The sequence below is a fragment of the Indicator indicator genome, chromosome 15 (assembly GCF_027791375.1).
Source record: "Indicator indicator isolate 239-I01 chromosome 15, UM_Iind_1.1, whole genome shotgun sequence".
Classification (NCBI taxonomy): domain Eukaryota; kingdom Metazoa; phylum Chordata; class Aves; order Piciformes; family Indicatoridae; genus Indicator; species Indicator indicator.
In genome coordinates this window covers 19,691,668-19,718,532 of record NC_072024.1, presented here as the reverse complement: position 1 = coordinate 19,718,532, position 26,865 = coordinate 19,691,668, and the positions used below count along the sequence as shown (strand labels likewise).

The following is a 26,865-nucleotide window of genomic DNA, read 5'->3' as shown; positions in this document are numbered from 1 at the left end:
TTATTCAGTAAAAACAGTCTGCCAACAGTTGAAGGCATCAATTAGAGGAAGAACACCTTGCATTGAGGCCACCAGCTACAAAACTCTTGGTCTGGATCTCTCCTGGGCTTCACAGCACCTCCATGGCCTTCAGACCCATGCTATGGAAAGAGCTCAGCTTTGCATTTTCCCATCAGAGCAGCCTACAGACTACCTGCCCCCAGACCCACCTCCTATCTCACCTTCTTCTGGAGAGACCCACTTGGATGGCCCTAGTCCCTACAATAAGCTTCCAAGTAGAGCCAGAAACACCAGGAACAGCTTGTCTAGCCACCAGATGCCTACTTTAATAAATTAGGATAGACTTCCTGTGTTGGAATTCCAATCCCTATCAAAATGTGCCCAGACCCAGCTTATAAGTCATCATCTCCTAAGTAAAATACTCCAACTGTAACAAAAAAACCCCAACCTGCAGACAATTAGAATTTGAAGAGATACCTGTAAAGCCACATCACTGTTAATTGGGCTTTTATAGCCATTATACAGCCACTAAGGAGGAGACACTTAATTGCAAGCCAGTCTACAATAACGATCACTTTTCTTCTTCAAAAAAAAAATAATAAGGCAGTTGAAAAGCAAGACTAAAATTTGTCCTGCAAATCTTGACTTTTTTGCTTGCTGGTCTAAAGTCATTATTGCCATGGAGATCTAACCCGATACATCCTGGAAAGGTGAATAAACTCTTAATCAGAAAGCATCCTGCTGTTTGAAAGGCTGCATCTTCTATCCTCACCCAAGCCAAAAGATGAAGTTACCCAATCTGGGGAGCATTCTGCTGCCCTCCTGATGTGGGGCTCAAAGGATCACCGTAGAGCAACTGACCTGGGATCTCTCAAGCCTAACTAAAACCCCACGGCAAGCTTACAATGACAGCCAGCTTCATTCTGCTCAAACAAGTCCTTGATTACAAAACTAGAAACTGTTCCAAAAGAGAAAAAAAAAAAATCAAACAGAAATTTCTCAGTTAAAAAAAAAAAGTCTGTCTGTCTTGTCTGTCTGTCTGTCTATCTATCTATCTATCTATCTATCTATCTATCTATCTATCTATCTATCTATCTATCTATCTCCCAGCAGCTAATCTTCCTTCCACATTTTTGGGCTTCTTAGCTTTTCTCTGAAAGATCTCTGAACATCAGCAGCTTTGGGTCAATATCAAAAAAACCCTCAAACAAACAATGAAACCACCCCAAAGAAACAGCAGAAACCTCCCAAAGCCAGCACATAAAGAATTCTCTCACAAGCACCCTTTTTGGGCAAACACACCACTGTCAGCTGCTATTTTAAGGCTGCCTTTGTGCCTCGATGCCTACACAGCCGCCTATCACATCCCGTGGTGTGCGAGGAGCATCCAAGAGCATCCCCCTTGCCAAGACACTGCTCCCACTGCTGAGCTACAGCAGCACTTCCAGCACCAGAGGCTGCAACGAGAAGATGGACACCGATGCATGCAGCCCAAGCTACAAATACCAGAAGAATAAATCAGGTTGCTCATTTGAACTGTTTCAGCAAAGTTGAAATTGTGCAGCCCTGAGAAAAGAATGCTCAGGGGACATCGTATCACTGCTCTCCAGGACTTGAAGAGTGGCTACAAAAAAGATGGAAACTGCCTTTTTACAAGGAGTCACGTGGAAATTACGAGGGGTAATGGGTACAAGTGACTCCTGGGGACATTCCAGTTGGGCACAAGAGGAACATTTTTCACAATGACAACAATCAGCCACCGGAGTAATGGAACCGTTAAGGTTATAAAAAACCTCTAGCACCATCAAGTCCAACCATCAACCCAACACCACCATGCCCACTAAAGCATGTGCCAAAGTGCCATGTCTACTTGTGTTTTGAACACTTGCAGGAATGGTGACTCCATCTCTTCCTTGGGTGGTCCTTAATTCTTTCAGTGAAGAAGTAGTAATCTCCCCAGGGAAATGGTGGAGTCCCCAGCATTGGACACTTCTAAGACTCAGCTTACAGGCTGCTGGGCCATCCTGTCTAGATAATGCTTTTGTCAAGGAAGGTTGGACCAGATGATTCTTAAGGCCCCATCCAACCTGGGATTCTGTGGTTCTGTGAAAGTATTTAAGAGCTTCTCAATGAGGCCATCCATCCACACCATGACAGCTGACAACTCAGTCTGCTGGAGCAGGCCAGTGTGTAATGAAATCTCAAATTAACTTGTCAGACAAAGGGGGAAAAAAAACACCAAAAAAAGCTTCTCCTCCTTGTAAACAGAGCCTTTGTGATGAGAGCACCACGGCTCTGACAGACAGCTATCTCCAGGCAGCCATCCTATGCCTCTGGCAGGACACTGCTCAAAAGGTTCACAGTTTCTACAGAAGCATTTCTTAGCCAAGCCCAAAACAGCTCAGTGCACAGAATCAGAGAATCACTAAGGCTGCAAACAACCTTTCTGATCATCGAGTCCCACTGTAACCCAACTACCACAACCACTAAACCATGTCTTGAAGTGCCACATCTACACGCTTCTGAAACACCTCCAGGGGCAGTGACTCCACCACCTCTCTGGGCAAGCCTGTTCCAATGCCTCACCACTCTCTCAGTAAAGAAAATTTTTCCTAATCTCCAATCTAAACCTCCCCTGGCACAACTTAAGCCCATTTCCTCTTGTCCTATCACTAGTGACTTGGGAGAAGAGACCAACGGCAGCCTCACTCCAACCTCCTTTCGGGTAGCTGCAGAGAATAATACGATCTACCCCTAGTCTTCTCTTCTCCAGACTAAACAGCCCCAGCTCCCTCAGCTGCTCCTCATATGATCTGCCCTCCAAACCACTCATCAGCCTCATTGTTCTTCTCTGGCCATGCTCCAGGACCTCAATGTCTTTCCTATACTGTGGTGCCCAGAATTGAACACAGTACTCACGCTGTGGCCTCCCCAGGGCCGAGTACAGGGGCACAATCACTGCCCTACTTCTGCTGGCCACACCATTTTCGATACAGGCCAGGATGCCATTTGCTTTCTTGGCCACCTGGGCACACTGCTGGCTCATGTTCAGCTGGCTGTTCACCAGCACCCCCAGCTCCTTTTCCACTGGGCTGCTTTCCACTATTCCTCAAGCCTGTAGCATTGCTTGGGGTTGTGGAGACCAAAGTGCAAGACCTGGCACTTGGTCTTGTTAAACCTCATCATCTGCAGTTGCTGAACATGCCCAGCCCCTTCATGCCAGGTGATACTGCCAGCACAGCCAAGGAGAACACAGGCAATGCAAGCTGCGGAGCCCCAGGAATGGCAACACTCTGTGTCCATCCAGGCAGAAAGAAAACTACAGAGGAGCAAACTGCACAGTTCAAGCTGGTTTCATCTCTCTTTGATTTGCTCCAACGCCAATTAGAAACTGCTTTTGGAGAGAAACAATCAATCTTGTCACCATGCCCTGGCCTCAAACCCAGGAGACCTGAGTGTAATTACCACAGGACTGCCTCTGATCTACAGCATGTTTCTGGCAGCCGAGAGAGCCAGAGTGATCGCTACTCCCTCCATTTCTGGGTGTTCTGCTGGAGAGGTCTCACTTCTGATTTTCAAGTGTTGTGCATCAGAACCTCCAGCTGAACAGTGGGAGTCATGCCGACCATGAGCAATCAGAACCAAACTGTCTTAAATTGGGCAGAGAAGGAATGGATTGGCTGGCAAGAAGGAAGCAGCAGGAGCTGTGCACCAGGGGGGAAAAAATCACTTTACATCCCAGCAAATACCATCTCCCCACAAGTTTTTTATCTGCCCACAGCCTTGCCTGTTGGTGTTAACCCCCCACCTAGCTGGGTTGACTTCTGGCACTGTACAGAAAAAGGAAGGGAGGAGAAGCAGGTGTGAACCACAGCATGCAGCAGACACTGGGGTGATGCTGCACGTTGGTGCACCGCAGCCCACTCGTTTAGGGAGAGGGTCTTGCAATTATGAGACCTTTGCTTCCCAGTGGGATGCAGGCTGGGTGGCATGGGGCAAGCGCCTGCAGCTGGAGGACATAGAAAAAGGGAGAGGAGCCCCATAGAAAGGAAGCTGGGAGTCCTGGAGAATAACAAGTTATCCATGGGTCAGCAATGTGCCCTTGTGGCCAAGAAGGCCAATGGGATCCTGGGGTGTATTAAGAAGAGTGTGGCCAGCAGATCGAGGGAGGTTCTTCTCCCCCTCTACTCTGCCCTGGTGAGACCACATCTTGAGTACTGTGTTCAGTTTTGGGCTCCCCAGTTTAGGAGGGACAGAGACCTGCTGGCAAGGGTCCAGCAGAGAGCTATGAGGATGATTAGGGGACTGGAGCACTGCCTTATCAGGAAAGGCTGAGTGACCTGGGGATTTTTAGCTTGGAAAAGAGAAGACTTAGAGGGGATTTAATAAATACTTATAAATATCTGAGGGCTGGGGGTCAGGACGGGGGGGACAGGCTCTGCTCATTTGCTCCCTGTGATAGGACAAGGGCAACGTAAGCTGCAGCACAGGAGGTTCCACCTCAACACAAAGGGGAACTTCTTTACTGTAAGGGTCACAGACCACTGGAACAGGCTCCCCAGAGAGACTATGGAGTCTCCTTCTCTGGAGACTTTCAAGGCCCATCTGGATGCGGTCCTTTGTGACCTGAGCTAGATTGTATGGTCCTGCTCTGGCAGGGGGGTTGGACTTGATGATCTCTTTGGGTCCCTTCCAACCCCTGACATCCTGTGATCTTGTGGTTGGCTGGAGAAGAAGGATTTGGGACAACAGCCTGAGCCAGGCAAAACCACCAGAAGAAGCAATGAAGTCCTCACTTTTGACAAAAAAGTAATGTAGCACCCAAGGTTGAGGTTGAGGTGGCATGGCATTGAGATTACTTAATGCAGTGGTGCTGGAGCTGTTCAGAGCCCTCCAAAGGATGTGTCCCTCAAAATTACCACATCATGGCACTTTTCTACTATAAATTTTACACCTGGGACCTGCATAAAGCATTATCTCAATACATCCCCTGAGTCTCCAAAAGAATTTAGCACCTGGAATTAGTTATGGAAAGTAGCATTTCAGAAGTCACTGGATTTTTTTTTTCCTCCTAATTCAATAAAGCAATAATGAATCTCTGCTGAGAGCAAGTAATGGGATCCCAGAAGCCACTCAAAGACAGATGGCAGAGGCAGCATGCCTGTTTGAGGACATTTCTCAAAGCACTCTCCAATTTGAAAGCCACAATCATATCATCTGGAAAATTAATATGGCAGGTCAGAACATAAGGCAGAGTATGTAGAAGACTTATTTCAGGGCATTAACTGGCCTGGGCAGCATCTCACTACTGACTTGGGACTCCAGAAAAGGTCAGGATCCATGCCCGGGTCTGCCAAAGGTCCCTTGGGCAGGCTGCTGAGGAGTAGATGAAAGCAGCATGTCTAGGTACAAGAGCCCAGTTTAACTGGGCTTCACATTTTGGGGGGGTCCCTACTTTGCCCCAGTACCATGGCCTCACCCCATGCTCCACCAAACACCAAGGGTGCTTTTCTCAAAGCTTGAAAGTTTTTGCAATATGTAAGAGTATGACCTGTCCATCGTGGGCAGAATGGAGGCAGATGTGCTCAAGGACAAGCCTCTTCCTGCAGTATGTATGTTCATTATTTCTAAGGAATCCAGAAATTCAGGTAACTCAGCTCTACTCAGGGGCTCATTTTTAGCACAGATCACTCATTTTTAGCCAGACCTTCCCACTAGACCTGGTATTTTATCTAGTGAACATCATACTCTGTACACAGGGGAAGAAGCAGCAGTTAGTATCTTCCCAGAAGATCAGGAGAAATGTGGGACGTCTGCTGGGGAAGAAACAAGAGGTGATGCCTCTGAGAGTACAAGAGAGGCTGAGCAGAACCAGTGTGCAGCCCAGGGCAATGCTGAAGCTGGGTTTGGAGGAACCCCACAGCCAAGCTGTTGCAAGGACACAGCCTTTCCAGCTTCCTCCCCACCTACACCTTCAGGCACTGGGGTACCCTATAATTAGGAGAGAGCGGATGTGGTGGGTTGAAAATTGCCCCCAACATTAAATTGCCAGACTACCTCAGTTGGAAGCAAATGAAGCTGCATTTACAAGCAATCCAAAATGCAATGAATATATACAAAATACACAATACTTACAATATTTACAGGTATTTACAATTTATAAACAAGCACCTGAACCCCCCTGGGCAAAACCAAGGGAACTAATAGCTTCCCCTGTCCCTGCTCCCTACCCCCATCCGTGTACACACTATAGGAGAGAGAAGAGCAGAGATTTGTTTGTTAGAATCCTCAGCCACAACAAAGACCACAGCCAAGGTCAGCAAAACCAAGCAGAAGCACAAGTTAGTTAAGTCTCCCAGAGCGAGGAAGCCAAAAAGAGAGCAAAAGTTAGGCTACACAACCAGCTTCTGTTGGTAATTTGTCCAGTGGGATTCTTTAGAACTTATCATTATTTTCCTTAGTACATCCAACGGTGTTTTATTTACATTCTGTTCAAGACCTATGGAAAAATTTTCTAGGCACAGCCTGAAACTACCACGGCAGAAAAAAAAAAAACCCAAAACTAAGATCCCAAGGGGACTTCCCATGCCAAGAGCCAAGCCCTGCAGTGCCCCCACTCCAAGCAGGCTTTGAGCAGGGAGCGGGGCGGAGGCTGCGCTTCCCGCCGAGCCGAGTGACGGCGGTGACAAGCTGCTGAGCTCCTCTGCTCCGGGGACAGACCTTCAAAGAGCTGCTGGCTCGTGGCAATCAAAGCTCGCGCCGTGACTGATGCGAGCGCCGGCTGTGGAGCTCTGATAAGGGCTTGGGTGATTCAGAGCAATCCGGGCTCTGCCGAGCAGCTGAAGCCCAGCCCTCGTGCTTCTGCCTCCGTCTAAAGGGAACGCTGGGTCGTGCTTGTTAGCAGAGGGAGAGGGAGGCTGGAGGTAGGCAGGCACCAAAACTGCCTCTCGGTATGACTGATGGCACATCTGTCCTGCCCACTCAGGATTCTTTCACGGAGGTCTCCCAACTCAAGGGACTAAACCAGTCTAATCCCATGACTTGGGCACAGCAGAGCAGGTGGGGAGGATGCTAAAAAGTCAGTGTTAAGGCTTCCCATTTTTTTTTTTTCATGAGCTAGAACCCAGCAGCAGGGTTGCTGCACAAGGAGTTGGGGTTCAATTGAGATGCAGGAGATGGGCATCAAAGTGAGCAAGCAGGCGAGGCAAGAGGAGGAAGGACACAGGGAAAAGGGGAGGGACACACTGGCCCTTCAGTCTTCAAAACTGACTTCCAGCTGGTTTAGTGCCATGTTCTGTCCATGCCTTAACTCATTTTGACAAACCTTTAATCCCATAGACCTGCTGCATAGTTCTCTTCTGTCCCATCAAGACCACACCTCACTCCATGGATTTCCCTGCTGAGCCCCCTCAGCAGCTTGTCTTTGATTTCTCCAGGAGCAGAAAGTCAAGCCAGAGGCACAGTCTGTTTACAACATGAACCAAATCCAGCACTGAAACATCCCTCCCTTCAGCTGTCCTTGATCAAAAGGTTTATATCCTAGATGAAACAGCCTTTCAATCAGTTAAAATAACCACCTTTCATAGTCCAATTATCACCAGACCCCCTCAGATAAAGGCTGCCCAGGAGCACAGCTGTGTACTACATCTCTGAGATGGGAAGCTGGGCATGACAGGAGAGTGAGGTCTGGGAGCAAGGCTGTACACCCTCGAGCCAGGGAAGTGAGGAACATCTCTGCAAGCATGAACTGCTGTCCCACAAACACCTTACTGCATTCACAGGGCTGCTTTCAGAAATCTCTGGTGCTTCTCAGTCTGCCACACTGTGCAAAACTCTTTGTAGTACCTAAATGTGACCATGGCCAAGAGACAGGGTTAGGAAGAAGCAAGATGGTTTTGGGTGATAGGAGCCCACCCAGCTCTATAAAGAGCAATGGTGGTTGACTAAAATTCACATCAAAAGAGGCACTGCTGAGATGTCACCACTTCTGCCAAGCACCACTATCTTTAAGGACCTTGTATGTCACTACCATCCAGGGTGGGGAGAACTACATCATGGCATCTCCTCCTGTACAAGGGCTCTCCCACCAGGCACCCCTCTGCCACACCAGTTTCATCACTGCAGGGGTGCAGACCAGGGGCTAGCAGGCAGCATTTGGCACTCCTATTGTAACCACCCTGCTCCCTGCTGCTAGCAGAAAGAGTCAATAGGAACTAATTTGTCTGGGGTTAACTCAATCACCGCAGAGCACCTGGAGGTTCTTCCCAAGCACTCCAGGAGGGCAGTGCAGCCATTTACCATCCAGCACACACTGCAAACAGGAGTGAACCAGTGAGGGCTGTAAAGGCCCCTGCAGCTGCTGCTCTCTGGGATATTCTGTGTGTGGTGAGTGGGATGCAGAGGGACACTCAACCACATGTGAGATTTCACCTGCTCGGCTCGTAGGAAAACCTTGAGCAATATCTGCATGATTGACACAGCTCTATCCACTAACCTTACTGCAAATGATCTTATTCCTCTGCCCAAGGATGTCCAGGGGAGGGAACAGAAAGCAAGCAGGAGACAGGGTGAAGCTATCAAAAACATGGGGAGCCTCTGACATGGTACCCAGCTCTGCTTTGGAGAGCTTGACAGCTGCTTCTGATTCTCAGCTTGCATTTCTTTTTAGTGATAAAGAGAGATGTGAGTTGAAAGCTGAAGGAGAATCACATCCAAGCAAACAGCTTGCTGCAGCTTAATGTACTGAGGGAAAGAGCAGGGCAGTGGTGGCTCAGCTCGTGCAGCTTGCTGGGCTTGGTATTTATCAAGCAGCAGAAGATATCCAGATGAACACAGGCCCCTTCTCATCTCTCAGGAGTACTCATCTTACTTGCAGTTGTTCTTATTACCCTTCTCCACTGCATCATTGCCCTGGTGTGCAGGAAGCCACACTCTGCCATCCCCTCCAAACAGTTTAACATGTCACCCCAGACCCTGGTGATTCCCTGCTGCCATGGCTCATCAGAGCCATCCATCAGCAGAGGGCAGCCACCCTGAGCAACAGCAGCCCCATTAGTCACTGGGGACTGCTTGGCCAAGATAGTTTTCGACATTTTCCACAAATGATTTTCTGCATTATCTGAATCATCCACAGCCAGCACAGCGGAAGGTGGCATATTGGGAGGAACAGCCAGGATTACTCATGAGCTGCTGCTTTTTTTGTTGGTTCCAACTTAACCTGCAATCTGTTGAACAGACAAGTCCCACATCGCTGTAGATGGCTGGGAGAGGCCCCTTGCTCAGGGTGCAGCAGGGGCTGAAAAGGCAAACAAATCATTCCATAGAATCAGAGAATGGTGCAGGTTGGAAGGGACCCCTGCAGATCATCTAGTCCAACCTCCCTGCTAACACAGGTATGCCTAGATCAGATTGCACAGGAACACATCCAGGTGGCTTCTGAATGTCTCCAGAGAAGATTCCACAAATTCTCTGGGCAGCCTGCTACAGCACCCTCACAGTAAAGAAACTTCTCCTTATGTTCAAGTGAAACCTCCTGCGTTCTAGTTTGTACCTGTTACCTCTTGTCCTCGCACTGGCCACCACTGCAAAGAGCCCAACCCCATCCTCATGACCTCCACCCTTTACATATTTATATGCATTTTTAAGATCCTCTCTCAATCTTCTCTTTTCCAGGCTAAGAAACCACAGGTCTCTCAGTCTCTCCTCATGAGAGAGATGATCCAGTCTCCTAATCATCCTTGTAGCCCTCCCTTGGGCTCTCTCCAGTAGATTCATGTCCCTCTTGAAAAGGGGAGCACAGAACTGGACACACTACTCCAGGTGCAGCCTCACCAGGGCAGAGTAGAGGGTCAGGAAAACCTCCCTTGACCTTCTGACCATACTCTTCTTATTCCTCCCCAGGAGCCCACTGTCCTTCTTGGCCAAGCAGGAACATTCCTGGCTCATGGTAAACTTGTCCACCAGCACTTCCAGGTCCTTCTCTGAGAGCTGCTTTCCAGCAGGTGAACCCCTCACCTGTACTGGTGCAGTAGTTATTCCTCCCTGGGAATTTAGATGTAGAAACCCTCAGTAAGCACACCTATGCTACTCTCCAGCTTTCTATTCTATTGCTTTATTCAGTGCTTAATCACCTCATCAGAAAGAGACAGAGCAGAGAAATAAGCAAACAAGTAAATAAATAAAAGCAAGCCCATCCAAGAGCTAACAGAAGCATTCTTCACTGCAACACAGCAGATGAAGAATGAAATGAGGGCTGGAACACCTGGTGTGGGGATAAAGGGATTAAGAGGTGAAGGACAGTGGAGAGGAAGCAGTAAAATATGGAAAGTACACAACACACATGCAACCTGTTGGTCCAGGGTCATAAATTCAAGGTTCCTATCAATTCTTTCTTACCATAAAAACAATACAGAATATCCACTGTGATCTCAAAGAGCATATTTTTAGTGCTTGGCTCACGAGGTGCTCTTGAAGAGAGCTGTAAGGCTTGCTCAGGTGGGCCCATTCCTGGCAAGTGCTGGTTCTGGCCAGCCCACATTGCATGCCCTGAGAACCAGGGTTGGGAGCTGCCCCATGGCAGGAGACCCAGCCAAGCATCCCTGTCCAGGTGTGTGTTCTCAGGGCAGGTGCAGCCCAAACTGGTGCATCCTTATGAGAAGGCAGAAGCCATGATGAGCTCCAGCCATCAGCACCACACGCTGCACACAGAGGTCACTGCTGGCTGGAGCTCTGCTGAAAACCACCACCACACTGGACTAAATCTCCTGTTTCTTTCCTATTGCACAGCCTGACCCAACGGAAAAATTTCTCCTGGATCTGCAGCGTAACACTAACAGCAGATTTATTTTTCCAGCTCTCCCATGAAGAAGGATGATTTCAAAAGAGAAATCGTCCAAAAATGGGCAACTTGACTCAGCAGCTCAGTGAGCTTGATGGATGCAGGGTGCAATGTTGCCACACACAGACGCAAAGGGCTGCCTCACACCACAGCAGCACACAAATCTTGCCTGCCTGAAGGCATCTTGGGCTTTGATCTGATCTCAGGAGGAAAAAAACATACTCCTGAAATTGCTGAAAGGTTCATGGAAGGGAGGACCACTGCTTACTGAGCCAGCCCTACACCCCTACCTCCCCCTGCCCACTCCTCTACCACAGCCACCAGCAGTGTGTGTGAAATCCCCTGGGGATGCCAGTCAGAAACACTTATTGTTAAATATTAGCCCACTACAGCATCTGCTTTTTGAGTTCCAGCATTTTTCAGGCCACTCTTCAAGGGGAGTGAAAGCCATCGTCTCTAAATACAGCCTTGTGCTTCTGCACAAGCACAGTAACAGCCCCTGGAGACGCAGTGCTGCACGCATGCCAATGGCTGAGGTTGCTCCACAGCCAGGAAAATGAATAGCCAGTGAGGTCCCAAGGGCAGGAGAAAACCTTGTTGGCTTTGCAGTTCAGCAAGAGAACAGAACGTGTAAATGTAATCTCCTGGCTCCCCCTCTGCCGTCACTCCCATGGCAAAGAGCTAAATCAAACACAGAGCTGACGCACCCAGAGAGAACTTGGAAATCGAGGAGTTGCCACGTCAGCACCACCCCTCAGCTCCTCAGTGAAGAGCCAGGAATGACAAGGACGACTTTGGTTGTTTGAAAAGGCAGAGAGAAACAGGAGAGATTAGATCTCTCATTAAAAATGTGTTCACCTATCTACCAGTAAGTAGATACCGTTTTTCATCCAACCCGCTGGTGCTCACTCCTTGGTGCCACCTGACCTCTCAGGACACAGCCAGAGTCCCAGAAACCACCACATTAGCACCCAGGAGTGATGGGGCAGAGTGTCAGAGCAGAACATATTGTAAAACATGGCTTGAAGCCATATCAATTACAGAGACATAAACCAGAGACGTGCTCCAAGGACTTCAGGGCTACTCAGACCATGGGGGACCGGCACCCAGCGACTCCCCACCAAATGATTTCGGCATCTGTAAGTCCCCAGGGTAAAACCACTGATGCCAACAGAGGTTTTGCCCATGCATACACAGTGGGCATCAGAGACCTGTAAATGTTGGGGTGTTCAGTGAATGAGAGGTAGGAGATGAGATGGATGAGAAGAAGAGATCTGGGATTTACTACAGTTATTAATGGCCATTTTTTTAATGTAGAACTAATGACCCCCCTGACACCCCTGAGCACAGCCCTTTGCTGGTGGGGCTGCTGAACTAGCCAAGCCATTGCCTCCTGAAGCATAAAAACTTCAGACTGGGCCCTTAACTCACCAAACTAGCAGCATTAACACTAACACACCGCAAAGTATGAAACTGATACAATGAACCAAATGAGAAATGGGCAACTAGGAAAACCAGCATATGAATTCTTCAGCTTCTGTGACATTTGGTCTTTATTAGGTTTTTTTTGTTTGGTTTGGTTTGTTTTTTTTAAAGCGATTTGCTAAATGAATGAGGCAATGCTGTGGGCAGGCACTGCACCTACTGGGGGAAGTGGGGTGGAGAAGGCTTTGGGCCATCCCAAAGCCATCCCTCTAGCACTGATGAGCCCTGCTGCTACTGCCTGAGATGCTCTGCTCAGCATTTCATCATTCTTTTGCTTCCCCTGACCCCTTTGCTTCACTTTACCCACATTTTCTTACGTCACTGAGCAGAAAACCATCTGCTGTTATAACTACAGCCCAACACTGTACATTCCTATTTAGTTACTCTTTCGTTCTCATCTCCTCAGCTGATGGCCTATTCTCCATGAATACAATTGAAACATTTACCTAAAAACTGTAAATTATTTTTGTGGCTATCTCCTCCCACCTCAGATAACTCAAGAGCTCAGGAGGGGTGGTTGTTTCCTGGCAAATGACCCTGCTTGGGTCATTGGGTGGTTGGGAAACCACTCAGCAAGTTCTTAATCCTTCCTGAGACTTTTTATGTTTCATTTGCTGAAGGTCCGTGATCAAAGGTTGATGATGATCTTACATGGCACAGAGCATGTAGGGAACAGATTTATTCTCAAATATTTTAAATATTTCATATCACATTCTACTTATAATGTAAAAAGTACAAAGAGTCTCTTCAATCTCCCTAAGCAGAGCTAAAAACGTGGGCCAGAACTGAAGTATAACAAGCATCACTATGGCCTGCAGTCACAAATACAGCAAACACACTGAAACTAGCTGGAGGACAAAAACCATGGGCTTCAAAAAGAAAGAGGTTTGAGAGGAACATGCATGTATAAATATGCTCCTTTTAGTCAAAGTGGGGGAGAAAAAATACCTATTATGTACATCTGAATGTTTATGAAACTGCATCTGAGGAACACGATTTCAAATGGAAAGGAAAAGCACAACAGAAAAGCAAAGATTTGCTCTAATCCCAAACAGTTCCAAGCAAACCCATTAGGCAGCCAGACATTTTGAGTCTCATTTCAGCACTAACTGAAGCACACATTTCAATGCTGTGCTGCTGCTCTTGATTAAAATCAAACCCAAGTCCTACCTTTTTTTTTTTTTTTTTTTTGGTTTAGCACTTAGGACGGAGAGGAAATAAATCAAAAGAAACCAAACCAATTTTAAGAGAACATCGAAGAAGAAATTAATTTATCAAATTAGCAATGTGCAGCAGCACTTCAAAACCCCAGAGAAACAGAAGGGATGCCTGCAGGTTACTCCTTATGATACCAAACAGAGCAAATCCAATCAGATGAACGTGCTGCAGGATCAGTCAGGCGAAAGCCACAGGAGCAGTATTACAAAGTGAAAGATGTATAAAAAGAGGACTTTCTAAACCTATTATACTGGTTTGAAATGAAGCTGTCCACCCCTGGAGGAGATGACAGCACTGCTGGTATGGTCCTGCAGAACAAGCTGTCCAAAAATAAAAAAAAATTGCCTCAAAGATGACACAGAGAAACACTAGAAGAAAGTTTGAATGAGACATTAAAAACCCTCCTAGAATGTCAGGGCTGCAATCCTGCATTTAAAATAACACATCTCCATTCCAAAACCTATTTCCTACACAGGAACGTCAGCAAACTGTGACTTTCTACCATGCTATTTCAGAACTTCTTGTCATTAATGGTGCCATCATAGCTGTCTGCTTCACATTTCCTCTTGCTTAAAATAACTATGGGCTATGGGAAGAGCACTGACCTGCAGGACTAAGTGAATGAACAAGAAAAGTGGCACGCCAGCATGCGACCAAATTGAGAGCGGCGACAGCAGCTACTGTGGAGCGCAGAGGTGAGCAGAGGGAAGGATGTAAAATACTCAGCGACACCCACGTTGGACAGGCATTTCTGTTTGCCCAGCCCTGTGAAACAAGAATGAGCTGGTGCCCAAAGAAATAAAAAGAACAGCAAATAAAATGAAGTAAAGCCAAAGCAAAAAGATATTTGTTTTCCTCTACTCAGCAAGCAATCAACTCAAGATGCCAGAGGCCAACCGCTTCGTCATGATGGAAATTCCTTGCTTGCCTTGAAGACAAAATGAACCATCAAGCCACAGGAAAAGGAGGAAAATGAAAAAAGACAAAGGAAAAAGCAACATTTCAAAGGAATGTACATGCTTCTGAGCAGAAGGTATCACCTAATTATCAACTCATGGTGCTTTGCTAGGAGGTACAGTTAACTCTCCTCTGATTAAAATTGCTCGCGGTATTTGTCAGTGGCAGGACAGAGCGTGATGTGCTGCAGCTCAGATGCTAAGGCTATGATTTTATTTATATATAGATATAGAAAACCTATTTTATAGCACATCACAGAATTCTAGAGGCTGGAAAAGACCCCTGAGATCATCAAATCCAGCCTATGACCTAACACCATAACATCAGCTAAACCATGCCACCAAGTGCCACATCCAATCATTTTTTTTACATATATATATATAAAATCTTTGTATATATCTATATATAATCTTTACATATCTATATATAATCTTTACATATCTATATATAATCTTTAGATATATTTTTTTTATATATATATGTAAGGCACATCAAGCTTATGTAAGGCACATCAAGCTTATATAAACCCTCTGTTTTCAAAACTAGGCTCTCAAAACAGCTTCAGAAATCCTCAAGTCAAACAAGTACTGAAGTTCCCACCTCACCACACCAGCAAAGTTTCTGCCAGCCCCACAGACTGGGCAGGAGAGGATGTACCAAGGAAAATGCAATTTGGGTTTCCATAGGTTGAGCTTTCTTAGAAAATGTGATATTTTTGACAATTTAATCCTCCTAGAGAGCCTTGAAAGCAGAAAGGGAAGTTACAAATCCCTTCTACTGCAGCACAAAGTAGACACATCAACTAATGACAGGAAAATATATTCATAAGAAATGCAAATGCAAAATACAACCCCTCAAATCACCTCATCGGCAGTCCTGAGCAGCAAACCTGCAGCACCAGCTGGGTATGAGGGACCAGACTGGATGGATATTTTTCCCCGTGAGGACAGTCAAGCGGTGGAGCAGGAAGGACATCCATTCCTAGGAGCTTCTGAAACCCAACTAGGTTAAGCCCAGAGCTCCCTCACCTGATCTCTGCACTGAGTGGAGGATGGATCAGGTGATCTCTCAGGAGGTCCTTTTTCAACCCAGCTCCTACTGCCAAGAAAGAGCAACCTCGAAGCTGCCCCCTGTTAACCCTTTTTAACACCACCAGACTGCTTCAGACACCTTTCTATGGGACTCTGCAAAAGAAGCACAAGTGATTGTGCTGAGGAAAGTGAGTCACACTTCAAGCACCACAGCTCCCCCAGCCAGCCCATCACACAGGCTGCCAACACAAGCTGCAAACACTTCTCTTGGACAACTGTTCTCATCGCCCAGCTCCCTCAGCGACCTACTTACAAGTTCTAAGGTTGCTTGCTGTTGAAATGCATATATTAAACTCAGAACAAATAACCATGTCTCTTTTTTTTTTCATCCTGGATCCAATTCTTTTTTATATTCGATGTTTAAAAATGCTCACCAGTCATTCATATTTCAGAGGGCACAGAAGCCTAGAGATGCTAAGAGATGGCCTTGAGATGCTATGCAGAAGCTCCACACAGGCAGAGACATTTTAATGTGGGCTTCATGCACGAAAGACTTGGGGTAGAGCTCGCTGTGGGAAAGCTCTTGGGGCAAGGCAGAGGAGACAAAGTCCAGGCCAAGCAGAAACTGAGCAATTAGTGCATTCTTGTTTATTTATTTGCTGGTTAACTGATACTATTCAGAGCAGTTGGTCAATTTTCAAAGCAATGCTTGGACAATAAAATAAACGTTTAGCAATTCTATTCAAAAGTGAAAAAGAAAAGTGGGCCACGGGCATTTCTCTGCAGAAGCCTGAATTTCTTCCTCAGGGCCCTTTATGAAGATCTGAGACTTTATACTGACCTTCACAGGGGTAAATACCTCCTTACTAGGGTACAAAATCCGTATCCAGCTAGTTACATCTCACTGCACCAGGGGTATCAACTACCCCAACTCTCCTTCCTCCAGGATATGGAAGGCAGGAGTCTCTCAAATGAGGTGTTTACAAACTGCTATGCCTTGTGTCAGGAACCAACATCAGATGTTTACCAGAAACAGCTACAGGCCATAAAATGTGGGTACTCAGGGGACTGCTTGAATCCTGTTTCCTCACACACTGGAGTGGACCAGTGGCTTTCTATGGTTTCTGTTCTGCTTGAGAGCAGGTTTGCCTCTTCACAGCTGCAAAAAGCATCCACATCACTTCCCACCCTGCTTGAAGGTCTCTGACCTGACAGATTGGCAATGGAAGCCCCATTGCCCCAGCCAGCCCCAGTACTCCCACTCACTGCCACTGCTTGGATCCCCCCCTGGAACCCTGTGCATCCATTTCACCTCCCACGCAGCGCTCCTTCAGCAGGACTCTTCACACCTCTCTCCTCCCACCACGCATGATGCTGTCTGAAACTCATCCACCAACAAAACATCCTCACCTGGGATAAGTCAGGGTCTCAGATGCTCAACACCTTGGGGGTTGCCAGCAATCTCTCTGCTCCCCTCCCACTGTTGAATCCTTTGGCTTCAGGACAATTGTGTGTAGGTAGATTTCACCTCAGCAAAGCATTCTGGAGGCTCAGCAACAGAGACCGATCCCCTCTGGTGGTCTGTCACTTCCCTTTAACTAATTTACCTCCCCCATGTTAAAGCTCATGGTATTGCAATTATTCCAATTAGCCAGCAGAGCCCTTGTTCTTGCTCACTGCTTTGCAGCTGCCAAAAGCAAAGGTGCAACTTTTCTGCTTGGAGAAAGCAAGAACCTCTCCTTGCAACCCTTGGCATCCCACTAGCCACCAGCACTGCCTGAGAAGGCTGCCTGAGGAAGAGAAAGTGTTACCTGGGTGAGATGCGGGTTGGGGTTGAAGCCACACTGGTTGCAGACTTTGCTGTGACACTGGGTGCAGGCATTGAAGTTGGGCTGGCCAGGGGATGAGGTGAGCTCTGTGGTCTTGCAGATGGGGCACAGCGTGCTGCTGGGGAGCGGCGCGATCTGTGGAACCGAGTAGGGAGAGGTGGGAGTGCTGCCCCGGTCTGGTGACACTGACGGGGACCTCCCCGAGCCTTGGCTCCTGGCGTCCACCTGCAGCATCTTCCGCGGTCCCTCTGCTGGTGGTCCGGGCTGGCCGCGGCCCCTCATCTCTCGCGGGCTCTGGGAGCTGGGTGCAGTCTGGGTGAGGGAGGGGGATGCCGAGCGCTGGCCCGGGGCCTGATCCAGCTGCTCCGGTCTCCTGGGCGTGCTGAAACACCATTAAAAACACACAGAACAGCCAGGTTTAGCACACTGCAGAGGTGCTAATCACTGTAGAAAACATCTAAAGCACCCTCTCTGCCCCTGAAGCCCCAGCTCAGCCAGAGAGGCACAGTGAGACCATGCTGCAGAGTAAGGAAATTGTTCAGCTCAGCAGAAGGATGAAGGATCCACTTTACCTTAGGAAATGAAGCACAATTTTGGCTTTCTCTTATATAACCCAGCAGCAGAGATGTAATTGAATTATTCAGTGTATGCTGAGTTGAACCTTAGTCAGAAAGTTGCACATAGAAAGTGAATGAGAAGTTTGGGGCAGCTCAGCCTCCTGCCAGCCGAGGGCTGCCCTTTAGCACTTCTCCAGCACAAAGTGGTGCTAGAGGCAGCAGCAGTGCTGCTTGCAGATCGTGAGGCCTTTCTGCAGAAGGCAGCCAACACACACTAAACCATCTTCTCACAACCTGCTTTCATGAGTTGCTGTGAAACCAGAAGACTGCAAAAAGCCCTATTGATTCAAAGAGAACCTCTCCAAAGCTCAAAGGAGGTAGGAGAACTACTTATTTTTTCTCTTTCTGGACTGTGGAGCTGCCTGTGTGCAAATCACAGGTGAAAGCAACTGAGGGCTTGCTTCTCTGGGGCCACAGCTGTGGTAAATTAAGAGAGAAAGCATCAGCTCTCCTTTGGTAATCACTGCTGAAGTGAAAAGCTTGAGGAACAGGGGCTGGCCACCCCCACAGCTGAAACCTCTTCTGGGTCATCCCAGTCTTGGCTGGGCAGAAAACCAGTTGGGATGCATTAGGTCACCAGAACAGGGCTCTGAAATCTCCCTGTGAACCCCCAGCCACCCAGAAGGTGTAGTCCTGGGGTCGGCATTGCACCCACTGCTTGTCAGGCAGCAGACCCACTAGCCTGCGTGGAATGCTCAGCACCCTGCAGTGTGTGCTTCTGCCACCCCAGAGCTCAAGGAGAAGGTCCATCAGCCCTGGGAACTTCTGGAGCAGCTTCAGAGCTCTGAGTCCTTGTGTTGGAGAACATGGCAGGAGATCCCACATACCTCCCCTCACACATTACTGCCGTGCAGGTTCCTTGTAACATGCTGCTGAGAGACGACGAGTGCATGAGAATGAGCCTGTGATAGAAGATGTTTATCTAATTACAAAATAATTTGGTGCTTATCAGTAATCCCCACAAATATTTCCCAAGGAAGCAGGAGCCCTAATGCCCTCACTACCTGAGATCTAACAGCTGTTTAAGAAAATATATTACTCAGAATCTCAAATTTAATAAATTGTTGATTTACCCAAGCAGGGTCTGACCTTATAAAGGTTTAAAAAGGGAACTTAAATGCATAAAACTAATGAAATTCAAAGTGCATGTTGCCACAGTAATAGGAAGTCAGATGAAAATAAATATTAAAATAGCACTTTGGGAATACTTTTCAGCTGCAGATTGAAATCCACTTCTGTGAAGGAGGAATCGTGCAATAATAATAAAGCAAAGCAATATGGGAGTAACTGATCTACTCCAGACTAAAGAGCAAACCACATCTGGCTCTGCAGCCAGGCACCTGCAGCAGTGTGGTCTGCACACAGCACTCCACCATTAACAGGGTAGGAGCTCAGAGCTGGGCTTCACTTCCTGACACTGAGGACTGCAGAACAGCTGCCCCATAAGACACGTGGCATGTGTAGCTGGTGGCAATGGGAGAGCTCAGCCCCAGACACTGGGAGAAAGTGCTCCTGGGAAGCAACTCTCCCTCCATTTAATTCTTATAAAGCCAGCATTTGAGTATTACAATACCTGCTGCCTGAATGGTGTAGCCAGCAACACTGAGGTCACGTTCATTGAAAAGTTTAATGAGTATCAAGTCACAGAACCTTTCAGCTGGAAAAGACCTCTAAGATCATCAAGGCCAATTGTTGACCTAACACCACCATGTTCCAGAGTGCCATGGCTACATGTTTCTTGAATACTTCCAGAGATGGTGACTCCACCACCACCCTGGGCAGCCTGGTCCAATGTCTGGAAACCCTTCCAGTAAAGAAGTTTTTCCTAACATCCAAACTAAACCTCCCCTGGTGCAGCTTGTGGCCATTTCCTCTCTTTCTACTACTTGATACTGGGGAGAAGAGATCAACACTCAGCTCAGTACAGCCTGCTTTCAGGTAGTTGTAGAGAGCAGTGAGGTCACTCCTCAATCTCCTCTTCTCCAGACTAAACAAGCCCAGGTCCCTCAGCTGCTTCTCATAAGACTTGTTCTCTAGCATACACGTTCTCTGTATTCTCTACTATGTAGTCAAATAGCAGAATAGCAGAACAGTTATTCTGCTGCAAATTTCAAAACTCAAATGTCTTTTCAAACATAAAAATGTTTGTCACCAGTGGGAATTCTGACACCAATCCAGCTCTAACCACAGAATTTCCATTCAACCACTGCTTCACTTCCCAGCTCAGTGAGAAATGGAAAAAACCAAGAGCAGATGCCCACTGCTGAAGTGTTTAGCAGTGTATCAGTAGGTACCCCAATGTCTGCAGCTGGTGTTAGCAGTACTGGCAGCCTGCCTGACTTATTTCAAGCACCTTTCTTCAGCTAAAGAGTGAATATTTTTGCTTGGTGAGTTGTTTGGAGCACATCAGGAGTGCTGTGCCACCAAAGCTGTCCTCCATCAAGAGGAGCTGGCACACAAGGCACACACCAGTTCACCACATTTTCTATCCATAACAGAGTCTGTGGCTCTTTTGAAAAAACAAAACTCCATGAGAAACATACACAAGGTGCTGTCATTCTGCCTGGAGCCACAGAAGTGGGAGAGCAGCTGGGTACTGGTGGAACAGTGCTGCTCTGGAGATGATCTCCCAGTCATCCCAGGGATGAAGCTCCCTCTACCTTTTGAGGTGGAGAAAAAGTGCTGTGCACCATCTCCATCCCACTCTCAGCAGTGGTTTCCCTCTGTGCACTTCTGTCATCATTGCATTTATTTATAATTACCCAGGTTGCTTCAGCCATGACACAAGCTGGGCTGTCTCCCACTTGTACCAGCTGAACATGTCCATGAAATTTTAAGACCAGAAGGAATCATCTGGCCTGTCAAACACAGTAAACACAGGAGAGGTGCCCCAGGAAAAGAACCTGAGAACAGTCCTATGGAATCAGAGGCAGGCCCACGCTCATTGCATCTTTTGCTAGGATGCTTCTGTGCATGCCCCATGCCCATCTCTCAACCATTTGCTGTTGTTACACAAGTCCAAACTGCAGCTCATCCACTTTTTTCCCCCCCATACAGCGCTTTTTATTATTGATAAAAATATTAACTAGCTGTGGCTGCTAAACGGTTCCAAAGGAATTCCCCCCCAGTGCCGTTGGATCGTTCATTAACAATTAGATTGAGATGTCTTAATGAGGCAGGACTGCACCCGCTGGGTGGGGGCTGCATTGATTTTGCACTGCCCTAATGGCTGATTAGAAATATTGGGCGATGCTCAGTCAGTCAGCCCCGCAGGGCCTAAATTCAGCAGCTCTCAGTTACCAACAGAGTGAGAATTTTGCCCAAGTAAAGAATATCAACTGTGTTTGACTAAGCTTATTAACAGTTATATCATTGAGGGTTCCATTTAATATATTCTGTCTACTAACCCTTTATCAAGAGAAGGTCAGGCAGGCAGCTCTGTTAATGTGCTGCCCTGTGCCCTGGGAAGAACAGGGCACCCACTCCCCCTCTTTTTCTTTATTTTCAAATTGAGAAACGATGGCTTTCTCACTGCTTTCTAAAACTCCCTCAATCTTCCAGCATAAAGCCAACAGGGCATGAATCCAAGTGCAAAGAGCAGTTCCAAGAGCATTTTCTGCCTCATCGTTGTCATTGGGAATGAGGACCCCCATACCCCAAAGATTTGAACTGATATTCAGGCTAACAACTTAGTATTGAGTTTTGCAGCAGCCTACTCCATAATAAGTTACAAGAGAAGCTACAAGAAGAAGTTAGAAGAAGAAGCAGAAGAACAAGACTTTGAAGGAAAGCTTTCCCCACCAAGATCAAGATCAGAAGGACCAGCAGGACCAGACCTGGGGCCAGAGAGATGTCTTTGGACCCTCCCAGTGGTAGCTATAAACCTTCTTCTCTTTCCTTTCTTCACTTCATTTTACTTTTCCCCTTTCTTTCATTTTTCTCTACCTCTTATGGGCAAACAATAAAGTTTTACTGTTGATTGAAGTGACTCCCCAGACATGGTCACCTGAGTTTTTGCACTTTGAGATCACACAAATGAACCATCAGAAGTCCACTGTTTGGACTGTGACACTGAGCCACAGCCAGGCTCCTATCCTGGTGCAGCCCAGCCAGCCCAAGCAGCACCCATCATCAGCCTCTGCTCCACCTCTTGCTTAGCTTCCTTGGAGTCTGTTGGAGTTGAACTCTGACTATCTCCTTTGAACAGGGGGCACTGAACCAGCCAAAGCAGACAGACAGAGAGTTAGGGCTATTCAATCTGGAGAAGAGAAGGCTCTGAGGAGACCTTATTGTGGCCTTGGGCTACAAGAAAGCTGGGGAGAGACTTTTTAGGGTGTCAGGTAGTGATAGGACTAGGGGGAATGGAGCAAAAATAGAAATGGGTAGGTTCAGGTCGGATGTTAGGAAGAAATTCTTCACCATGTGGGTGGTGAGACACTGGAACAGGTTGCCCAGGGAGGTGGTAGAAGCCTCATCCCTGGAGGTTTTTAAGGCCAGGCTGGATGTGACTCTGAGGAGCCTGATCTAGTGTGAGGTGTCCCTGCCCATGGCAGGGGGGTTAGAACTGGATGATCCTTGAGGTTCCTTCCAACCCTAACAATTCTATGATTCTGCAGAGAGAAATAGGGCATTTCACTGCCCAGAAATCCAGGGGGTAGCCCTGGGCCCACAATAACAGAGCTTCACTCCCAGCTCTGCCACCTGCCTCACCTTCTCCAGGCAGTGAAAGAAGCACCCTCCTGATGCAAAGCATTGCAAAGCACCCACAAAAATTAACCCTCAGCTCCATGCAAGAGAGGAGGCTAAACTATAAGGTTGATTCTCACATAGTTGGTTCTTACATGTAGCCCAGAGCTACATCACCCCAAAAATTAATCTGTAGCCAGGTTTGCTTTGCTGTCAGATTACTCTCCTGCTGAAAAAAAGTGCAGAACTTTTCCTACTCCACTCAAGAACAGGCAGGGATATGAAACCAGTCTTTCTCTTTAGTGCTGGTGCAAACCTGGCAGGCTGGGAGGAGATGGAGAAGGACTAGGAAGGAAGACCTGACTGAGAAGATCAGAAACATGAACAGTATCATGACAACCAAGGGTCAAAGCCATTCTTCACAAAATCAAGCTCAGTGGTGTAAGATGTCACAAACCCTTCAGATCTTTTATGCCCAATTCTTTCCCTTCCATAAAAATGATGGATTTTCACTGAAATAAGAATTGGGAAGGCTTTAAAACCAAACACCTATTTGCAGCCAAAACAAACGTTAGACTGTTTGCTGATTAATGTTTAATTTCAGAAAGAAATGATTTGCTGGAAAGCTAACTCTTGATGGCATGGCAGCACCAGTGAAAAGATGTCAGCAGCTTTAGGAAAGATGAAAGCAGCACAGTGACACAGCACCTCCCTACAACCCCGTTCCACTGAAGTGGCACAGCCTTCTATTGGGGAATTCCTAGCTAACTCCTGGACCTGCAGAAGGAAATTGCTCTAATTTAGCTCAAGTTGGTGCCATTAAATTTTACAGATGAGACCCAAGCTTGGACCAAATACCCCAATAGCCATCACTGGGTTCTTTTTAACACAAGATGCTAACCTGGAGCAACAACCATCACAAGGTAAATGCCAACACTGTTAATGTTTTTGCTCTAAAGTCAAGTGATAGTCATATGCACACATGGCTGCTAACTTGGTCTTCATAGAACCATAGAAATGCTGAGGTTGGAAGAGACCTTTGAACTCATCAAGTCCAACTGCTTGCCTATTGCTAACCCACTATCACTAAACCATTGCTCTAAGCACCACATCCATCTGTCTTTTAAATACCTCCGGGGACAGTGACTCTACTGCTTCCCTGGGCAGCCTTCTTCAGGCAGGGTGTGTGGAAAAGTTCAAAAGAGAACATGTGCATTGGTTTTCCCCTAATTTATTTGTTCTCTCCCAGTTTCATGTTTTTACCTTGAATAGACCAGCCCCATCCATCTGCTCGGCTGCCAGCAAACCCCAGCAGGGTTTGGCACTTTTGGTCCATGTAAATCATTTGGGAGCTGCAGCCCTTTTATGCAAGGGAGAAACATGGATTGCATCCTTTTCTCTGCCTGGTGCTGACTGAAATGGGTCCCTGCTTGCTGGGCAACAGATCCAATCACTGCATTAGACTGTATGAAAAGAACATAAAAACAGGAACAAGGTTGCCCAGGAAGTGAGTAGAAGCCCCATCCCTGGAGGTTTTTAAGGCCAGGCTGGATGTGGTTCTGAGCAACCTGATCTAGTATGAGGTGTCCCTGCCCATGGCAGGGGGGTTGGAACTGGATGATCCTTGAGGTCCCTTCCAACCCTGACAATTCTATGATTTTATGATTCTATAAATGGCACCATTGCCATCACTTCCCAAAGAGCACACATTGCTTAGGGGTTCCAAAGAAGAGCTGAGTTTATTTGTGGAATGGAGAGGAGCTGGGTTTGTCCATGGAAGGCACCTCCTAGCTTCACAGCCATATCAAAATCAAGCAAAATGAGGACAGCAAGTCTTTTCTATCAGTAGAAGGGGGAAAACAAATGGCTGCTTCCATGCAGCAAGAGCAAGTGTATAAGCACCAAGATAAAGCATGAGAAAGAAGAAGCATAGATGCTCACACCCAAAAGAGGGAGGCTGGATTAATGAACAAGAATTAGAGCTGCTCATCTACGAGCAGAGATTTGACCTAGTTGGTTTGACTGAAACCTGATGTGAACATCCACATGACTGATTTTAAGAATCACTGAATATAACCTATTTAGGAAAAAAAAAAAAAGGGGGGGGGGTGGGTGTAGCTAAGCAAAAGGAGAATTGCACTCTAGGTCAAACGGCACTGAGTTTGACTCAGAAAAACATGATTCCTAATGGTTATAGGAACTGCATGGGGTAATATCAAATATAAGCTGGTAGATAGTGCCTGTCAGCAAGTCAGACCAGAAAATAGGACACACAACCTTTTAATAAATAAACAGAAAAAGAGGTGTCTGATGTGCAGGGCCATGCACTGAAAATCCCTCACTAGTGATGCTAAAACATCCACCCAGCTTGGGACTTTTATTGGTGGCAGCTTTGGAGCTCTGGAAGTGCTACATCCACACAGGGGACCACAGAATCACAGAATCTTAAGGGCTGGAAGGGACCTTGAAAGTTCATCCAGTCCAACCCCCTGCCAGAGCAGGATCACCTAGAGCAGATCACACAGGAATGCATCTAGGCAGATTTTGAGTATCTCCACAAGCCCCCTGGGCAGCCTGTTCCAGTGCTCTGTCACCCTCACAGTGAAAAAATTTTTCCTTGTGTTTCCATGGAACTTCCTATGCCTCAACCTCCACCCATTGCCCCTTGTCCTGTCATTGGGATCCTGCATCAGATTCTGCTTTGACCAAGGGGAAAAAAAAAAAAAAAAAGGCAGCAGTTACAGAATTCAAAATTAGCACCTGCTTAAATCCACTTAAAGACATTTTTGTCCAGGCAGGAATAAGCCTGTGCTGGAACTTTATGTACTGAGTGGTTTAAAACCAGCGAGTGCCACACAGCTGAAAAGGAAACAGAAAACATGAAATGGTGACTAGAAACTGTCAGGGACCATTTTATTAGATGGCAACACAAGCACTCTTGTGAAAGGCCATGGTGTCTAATGACTTGCTTTTGTGAGCAGTGGAAAATGTTCTCCTGCAGCTTTGTGCTCCAGGGCAGCTTCATCCCCAGCAAACAAGATGCAGCTTCTGGCAGGCGTTTTCCCCATGACTGAGGCATCCCTAATGCACATCTCCTGATGCTGAGCAGTATATATGTGAGCTTCTGCTCAAGGATTTCACCCCATCCAGGCAATCACTCGGGTCCCAAACCTCCACACACATGCCTGTTCTCCTAAGTATAGAGGAACACAGGATCATAGAATCAGTCAGGGTTGGAAGGGATCTCAAGGATCATCTAGTTCCAACCCCACTGCAGGGACACCTCACATTAGATCAGGTTGCTCAGGGCCACATCCAGCCTGGCCTTAAACACCTCCAGGGATGGGGCCTCAACCACCCTCCTGGGCAACCCATTCCAGGCTCTCACCACTCTCATGGTGAAGAACTTCCTTATGTCCAGTCTGAATCTCCCAACTTCCAGCTTTGTCCCATCCTCCCTAGTCCTGTCACTATCTGATATCCTAAAAAGTTCCTCCCCAGCTTTCTTGTAGGCCCCCTTCAGATACTGGATACATGATGTCCTCAAGTCCTCTGCCTCCTTGCTAAACCCCCTGGGCTCAAGGAGGGGCTGTCAGGCTGGTGGTGGCATAAGCCACTTGCACTTACTGCAGCAGACTAATTGCATTCCCCAGAGGAGCCACATTTCTGTGTGATGTTGCCATGGGGCTATCAGCACCACGATGCACAGCATGCCACCTCACTCCTCTGGCCCCTGGTTTTGCAGAAGATAACACACAGCACTGTTGCCAGCATTTCCCTTAGCTTAAAATGCAGAGGTCTGCACAATCCATGGAAAGGAAGAAAAAACCCAGAAGTTTTCCAATTTATATTCACATTTGGAATCATAGAATGGTCTGGGTTGGAAGGGACCTCCAAAAATCATCCAGTCCAACCCCCTCTGCAGTCAGCAGGGGCATCCTCAACTAGATCAGGCTGCCCAGAGCCCTCTCAAACCTCACTTTGAATATCTCCAGGGGTGGGGTCTCAGCCACCTCCCTGGACAACCTGTCCAGTGTTCCACCACCCTCATAGTAAAGAAACTGTTCCTAACATCCAATCTAAATCTGCTCTTCTCTAGTTTGAAGCCATTGCCCCTTGTCCTGTCACTGCAGGCCTTTGTAAACAGTCTCTCTCCATCCTTCTTGCAGGCCCCCTTCAGGTACTGGCAGGCTGCTGTCATGTCT

General features: G+C 47.2%; 1 protein-coding gene across 1 annotated transcript in view; it reads right to left on the bottom strand.

Moving 5' to 3' along the window:
* BSN (bassoon presynaptic cytomatrix protein) overlaps positions 1–26,865 on the bottom strand; it is a 112,817-nt gene that overhangs the window by 64,220 nt on the left and 21,732 nt on the right. The window contains exon 2 of the mRNA XM_054387353.1: positions 17,340–17,739. Within this exon, the coding sequence (XP_054243328.1) occupies positions 17,340–17,739 (400 nt within the window). The remainder of the gene's footprint in view (positions 1–17,339; positions 17,740–26,865) is intronic.